This window comes from Prunus dulcis, chromosome 6, assembly GCF_902201215.1.
Source record: "Prunus dulcis chromosome 6, ALMONDv2, whole genome shotgun sequence".
Lineage (NCBI taxonomy): Eukaryota > Viridiplantae > Streptophyta > Magnoliopsida > Rosales > Rosaceae > Prunus > Prunus dulcis.
In genome coordinates, this window is record NC_047655.1 from 24,615,184 (window position 1) to 24,622,543 (window position 7,360).

At 36.6% G+C, this 7,360-nt stretch overlaps 1 protein-coding gene across 1 annotated transcript; it reads left to right on the forward strand.

The window, feature by feature from the left end:
- The first annotated feature begins 3,428 nt into the window (after window positions 1–3,428).
- LOC117630531 (UPF0481 protein At3g47200-like) lies at window positions 3,429–4,859 on the forward strand. Its single transcript, XM_034363238.1, has one exon. The coding sequence runs from the start codon at window positions 3,429–3,431 to the stop codon at window positions 4,857–4,859; it is 1,431 nt and encodes a 476-aa protein (XP_034219129.1).
- Window positions 4,860–7,360: the final 2,501 nt, after the last annotated feature.

The following is a 7,360-nucleotide window of genomic DNA, read 5'->3' on the forward strand; positions in this document are numbered from 1 at the left end:
CTCAATACAACAAGTAATGAAACAAGGGAAATTAAAAAAAAAAAGAGAAGAAGAAGCAAAGAAAGTGGCCAAGTGAATTAGCACGACATTAACAAATTAAATGTCTGAAAAAGAAAGAGAAAACATATATATATATATATATATATATATATATATATATACCTAAGTTCGTTTTTTCGGGTGTGGGGGGATCCCCTGGTTTTTTCCCCTCTTTGCCATGCGATGGTGATGAGATTTGATCGTGTTTCCTTTTATCCCCCACAGCAGCGAATTGGTTGTATTCTGACACCATCGCCTCTCAAGAGCACAACTTTACTCTGTGAAAAACCAAAATTGTTATATATATAGGCGTTGAGATTCCCTTGTTGGAACTAATTGAGGGATGCGGATCCCTCCTTAATTTTTTTATTTTTTATTTCCTCATGTAGGAAATTATTGTTTTTCTTTAACATGTGTGAATTAGTTCAATTAATCAGGATAGTGATATGCGGACATTGACTTCATATTTCAGCGCTCAAAGTATCAAGATCCTAACAAAGAGCTGCTCGTACATCACGTGCTCAATTTACCAATCCTGCAAGAATTTTATGAAGTTATAATAAATATCTGAGAACAAAGCGTTCACACAGTATTTTTCATAAAAAGTATTTTAATGGCAATAAGTAATTTGTTCATGAACAGTTGTATGGACTTTTCCTGCTTATGTATGCTTAATATGTCATAGCGCTTACGTCAATGGTAAACCTTGGCACACACATATATTGTTATTTAACTTAAAGCATTTACAATCATGCTCTCTATTTTTCAGTTAAAATTTAGCTAAAAACATATAAAAACTATTTTAGGAACTCTCTATAAAATTTTAACTCCAATCATAGTCTCTAGTTTACGGAGTTATAAATGTTATTAACTCTTTTTTAATTAGTCCATCTTTATAAAAAATATATATATATATATATAAAAATAGTTAGCATTAATTAAAGGTTTAAAATACTCATAAAATAAAACATCATTAAATTATAGGGAGCCATTAGGAGTCCTTTTTCTCTCCTCAGATTTAGGAGCTCCTAGAGGTCTCCCTATTTTAGGAGGTGGATAGGGAGCATGGTTTATATTTTTCCAATCCTCTCCTTAAAAATTGTCTAAGAATGTGGTTTAAGGAGCCCATTATAAATACTCTTAGGTCGTTGGTTGATGTCAGAGGCGGCCCTAAGGTTTGTAGACCTCTATTCCTACCTACTTTTCATTTTATTTTAAAAATAAACTCAACATCCATCAACCATTGTAAGTGTAACACTTAAGATAATAAATAAATAAAATGTAATCCACAAACCAAGAAAGGGACTGAAAATATTTACTGAAATTCTTTATCAAATCTCAAATTCTAGTACAATAAAAATTAGTTGCTTATATATATATATATATATATATATATATATATGTAAGAATGTGAATGTAAAAAGTCTCACATTAGAAAGTTAGAAAATCTTGCAAGGGCTTATAAAGAGTTGGGTTACTCTCTTATAGCCAATTGGTTTGGGGGTGGAACCTCAACTTCCTTCATGGTATCAGAGCAGGTTAGCCCACGTGTGAAAGTCTAACGGCTACACGTGCTTCATGTCACCCAATATGTGTTGTCTACGTGTTAGGCTTGAAAATTTGCCACACCTGCGGGGGCATGTGAGAATGTAAAGGTAAAGAGTTCCACATTTGAAAGTTGAGAAACCTAGTAAGGGTTTATAAGAAGTAGGGCTTAACATAATTTATGTGTAATTATACTTTTATATATATATAAATTTGAGGTGCTAGACGGCCGCCTTGCCTGCTTATGCTTAGTGCCTCCCTTAGGTCAAGTCCACTGTCCATGGCCAAATTTAATAGCATTTCTTAGGTTGTTAAGACAATATAATAAGATTACTTGGAAAATAGGAGATAATATAATGGATTACATTTCCATAGTTTAGAGTTAAGATTGTTGTGTATCACGTTGACGACCTACGCGGGATTTGCCACGAAGACCAGGTTCAAGTAATTAACAAGAGAAGTCATTGTAAAATATTAACAAATTCTAACTCGACTCACTTGGAGCTCCCTTTTGTATTTTTATTTTAACGATATTGTATATGTATTGAACCACAACACAAACCACATAGCATGGTTCCCAATATTATTGATTGTGTATTGGTATACGACGAGTACAAACAAATTTGTATTTTATTTTAAAGATATTGTATATGTATTGAATCAACACACAAACCACATAGCATGGTTCCCAATATTATTGATTGTGTATTGGTATACGACGAATACAAACAAATTTGTATTAGGTGGAAGGTGTAAATTGTTGAAGTCTTCTTTTTGGAAGGTTCTATAACAACGTTTTACTAAAGCTTAAATAAATAAATTGATTTTATATGGGGATGGGAGGTAGAGTCTTTCTTTATTGTACCTTATCTTCATGGTTGCCCTATAAAAGGCAATCTTTTGTCCCTTGGGAAGCATATTGGTAGTCGTGGACGACTTAGAAAAATCTGCTGAGATGGAGGAAGAACACATTCAGGTACGTAATGTAGAAAAAATATGGCAGAAAAGGAAAATAGGAGAGATGGGAGATTATTTTTTATTTTGTTGATGAAAGACGACAGCTGAAAGAGAGATTACAAAAAATTAAAACAACTATTTGTTATTTCTAATTCTAATTTTATTATATTTCACACTTCTATGATCCTCATTATACTCGGTTTTTTTTTTTTTTTTTTTTCAATCTTAAATTAATTTTTTTTATTTATTGCTGTGATGAAATAGATGTATATATGCATGCAAATTTGTTTTTTTAAAAACACAAGCAGTAGTCTAAACTATAAGGAGAAGGGAATTTCTTACACACATTACCAATGTGCCTTGAAGTGTCCAAACCAGTAATCATTAGTCTGCAAGTGAAAGCCCTTTTTCACTTAATTAGACTCCGTTGTCTGCATGCACATATGTTTATTACAATTAAAAATGATCATATGCACATACATGCGGACGTGTATATGTTTAGGGGTAGATTAAATAGTTTTTTTTTCTTCTTCCAATAAACCAAGTATTAGATTGCATTTTGATTGTAGTCTCCTTAATTTTTTTTTAATTCATACATAGGTGGAATATTAATATGCATGTACCTACACATATACTAGTGCACCTGAAATTTAAAGGGATTGAAGAATCAAAATTCAATATAAAACCCAACTTTAATGAAAATAATTCTTATCTGAGAATCTGATTTTACCTTCTTTTTACTGAGAATCTAACTCTATAATGAAAATAATACAATCTAATTATCTATGCATTATTGCTTTTAGAATGTTTCTAGATTTTACCTTTTCTTTTCCTCTTCTCATTCGAAACAGGGATATAGAGAGATACCCATGAATGATAAGTGGACGATGGGGATTGCAGACAAGCTCAGCCATGTGCAAAATGGTTCAGAAGACTTGAGCATCTATAGAGTTCCACGTAAACTTCGAAAAGTGAAGGAGGATGCCTACAACCCTCGCGTTGTCTCCATTGGACCTCTCCATCGAGACAACCCTAACCTCATAGCTATGAAAGAGCATAAATGGCGTTACATGCTCTTCATTCTGCAACAAACAAACGACTTTAAAAATACTATTGAATGCTTGAAAAAGTGCACCAATGCCATTTATGGTTTAGGGACGTTCCCTTTAAACACAAAAGTGTGTGAAAGCTATGCTGAAGATCTCACAGAAATTAAGAAGCAAGATCTCGCAGAAATAATGTTGGTTGACGGATGCTTCATGTTGGAGCTTTTCCTCAGGTATGACCAATACTGCTCAGATATTCCGTTGAAACACCAATCTAATGATCCAATATTCGGTAATGCTTGGATGATCCCAGCACTTAAGCATGATCTGGCATTACTTGAAAATCAGATCCCTTTCTTCATTCTCGAAATATTGTACAATGTTATCAAGCCTCACATCCCTCACACCGTGGAATATACACCACCAAATTCGGTCACTAGCCTCGCTCTTAACTTTTTTCAACCCATGAACCGAAAGGCAACAAATGAAGATACTAAAACTGCAGACTGCAAGCATTTGCTTTATCTTTTGCACAATTTCTTCCTCCAAACCAGATCGGACCATATAGTTGAATTGGGTCCTGCCAAGGCAAGCAACCAACATGCAAGAAAAGAAGATACGGAGACTGCAAACTCCAACCATTTGCTTCAACTTTTGGGCAAGTTCTTCCTCCCAGCAAAGGCAAGTAAGAAAAAAAGTAAATTCAAGTATTGCGCTTCAGACCTTTATGACGCTGGAGTCCAGTTTGAAAAAGGGTTGGCCGAGGACCATTTGTTGTGCATAAAATTCGAAGATGGAGAAATCAAAATTCCACAGGTGTTCATTGATGACACTACAGATTCACTGTTCCGGAACCTGATTGCTTTTGAGCAATGTCATCTCAAGAGTTCACATCACATCACATCATACGTCATCCTCATGAAGAGTCTCATCCGTTCAAAAGAGGATATCAAACTACTCAAGAAAAAGGAGATCATAAATGAAAATTTTGCAGGAGGCGAATATTTTGTTCATTTCGGAAGTATTTTAGACCATGTTAATCCAAAGGACTTCCTCTTTGGCGACTTGTGCGACCAGGTGAATGATTACAGCAGGTCCTGGTTTCACTGGCGTAAATTCAAAGTATTTTGGATGGTGCGGCTTCAGAGATATATGAGGTCCCTTTATAACACATATTTCTCTAGTCCATGGAGTATCACGGCATTCTTTGCTGCGGCTGTCCTTTTCAGTCTCACAGTCACACAGACGTACTATGCCATTCACCCTCGCTAAGACTTATTTCTCTTCCACATGGAGTTTCACATATCTTTCCTGGCTGCGTTATCCCTCTCGCAGCTGATGCTTGTTTTCTTGCTTGCTTCTTTCTTTATGCTTTAGCCATGTCTTATTATGCATGCATGTGTAAAATCTCTAAATTGTATGGACTTGATCATCTGAATAAGGTCCAGTTTAGTATTGCTGTGTTGTGAAAATAATCGCTATCAAATTTGCTATGAATGAAATCTGTTGAGAGTATTTGTCCCACATTGAAAAGTTAAAGGACCAAGCCTGAGTTTATAAGGAGTTAGGCTACTCCCCCCATTGCCAATTGGTTTTGGGGTGGAATCTCAACTTCCTTCATGGTATCAGAGCAAGGCTTCACGTGTTCAGGTGCTCCCACGTCACCTAATATGTGTTGTTCACGTGTTAGGCTTGAAAGTTCTTCACATATGCGGGAGCGTATTGAGAGTATTTGTCCGACATTGAAAAGTTAAGGGACCAAGCCTGAGTTTATAAGGAGTTAGGCTACTCCCCCCATTGCCAATTGGTTTTGGGGTGGAACCTCAACTTCCTTCAAAATCAATTGTGAGAGAAAACAGTTTGGCGTTTGGTAAACTTTTGTTAAAAGTGTTATTGGTACTGATTTCCACATAATCAGAAAATGATTGTTGCATAATCATTAAACCCGGCACTTCTTTGAAATTGATTCCTGAATAATCAAAAAATGAAAGCACTTCATTAGCTCCTCTCCCTTATAGCTTTCTCTTACAACAATTTTTAACAATAAGTGATTTTATTATATTTTACCAAATAGGTTGGGCTTCCGAAATTTTTTAAAAAAATCACTTATTACCCAAAATAAACAATATCAAACAGGCACTAAAACTAAAATTTTCATCATCATGCAACATGTGTTTGCTTGCATTAGTTTATGCACTCTTCATCTTGTTAAGCAAATTTCGTTCGAAGTTATAGATATACGCTTTTATGTTGATCAAATCTTGTTCGTGACTTTTTGGCTTATAAAACTGTAGACAAAGAAATTTTGGTGTAATAAATTCCTTTAATTTTGTCTAGGTTAGACAACCTTCGAATGCCAACGGGCTATCAACCTCCAAAGTTCATGCAGTTTGATGGAAAAGGTAACCCTAAACAACATGTTGCCCACTTCATCGAGATGTGCAACAGTGCTGGCACTAACGACGATTATCTCGTGAAGCAATTTGTCCGATCACTCCGAGGCACTGCATTCAACTGGTACATTGACTTGGAACCTGAGTCAATTGACAGCTGGGAACAAATGGAGAGAGAATTCCTCAACCGCTTCTATAGCACTCGTCGCTCAGTTAGCATGCTAGAGCTCACTAGTACAAAGCAGCGAAAAGACGAACCTGTTGTTGACTACATCAATCGTTGGAGTTCATTAAGCCTCGACTGCAAAGATCGAGTCTCAGAGTTATCGGCTGTAGAGATGTGCATTCAAGGTATGCATTGGGGTATGCTCTACATTCTTCAAGGGATCAAACCCCGTACCTTTGAAGAATTGACCACTCGTGCGCATGATATAGAGCTAAGTATCGCTAATCACGATGGAAGAAAGGAAATGGTGAGTGATCATCGAAATGACAAGTCGTCGAGAAATGGGGCAGACTCTTTGAGGACACGCATCTTGGAGTCAATGACGATCAGTGCTACTCCAATGAAGATTTCCACTCGAGGCAAGAAAGATGCGAGGAAGGCCGAGTCGACTCAAGATCAAGAACCACGACGACACACCCTAAAAAAAATGAAGGAGAAGAAGTATCCTTTTCCAGACTCTGACGTAGAAGGCATGCTGGAAGACTTACTTGAGAAGAAGGTGATTGAGTTACCTGAGTGCAAACGCCCTGAAGAGATGAATCATATTAACCACCCGAAATACTGCATGTACCATCGTGTCATCAATCACCCAGTGGAAAAGTGCTTCGTGTTGAAAGATCTCATCATGAAGTTGGCACAACAAGGAAGAATCGAAATGGATCTTGACAAGGTGGTAGAGTCTAACCATGCTACGATCTCATTTGTCTTATCTGGTTCGGCACATTCGCCCTCACTTCAATCACTGGGGGCATTCTCTGAAACCCATCAACTCAATCCGTATGAGTGTGTTGGAGTGAAAAGTCAAAGTAGTGTCGATTCATTCAATGACGATAATGAAGGATGGGCATTGGCTACTCGGAAGAAGTTACATAAGAGTGCACCTTTGCCAAGAACTCCTCGATCAAAAAGATTTGTAAGCAAAAGAAGTTCTCCTCAATCACATAAAAGGCATAGAGGAAATGAATTATCAAATATGAACAAAATGGTTCCAAAAGATGAACTCTTGAAACAAAGGTCGCCTAGCCCCATCATGCTACATGACTTCTTCCCCAAGGGATTCTTCAAGAATAATGCGTCGAGCACCTCCCGAGGTGAAAAACATAAGGAGGATACTTCTCACTTCGCTTAACACAAATTCAACCAAACGCTCCTTC

What these genes read in the sequence shown, in the direction of transcription:
- LOC117630531 (XM_034363238.1), top strand. Translation starts at nt 3,429, where the DNA reads ATGGGGATTGCAGACAAGCTCAGCCATGTGCAAAATGGTTCAGAAGAC.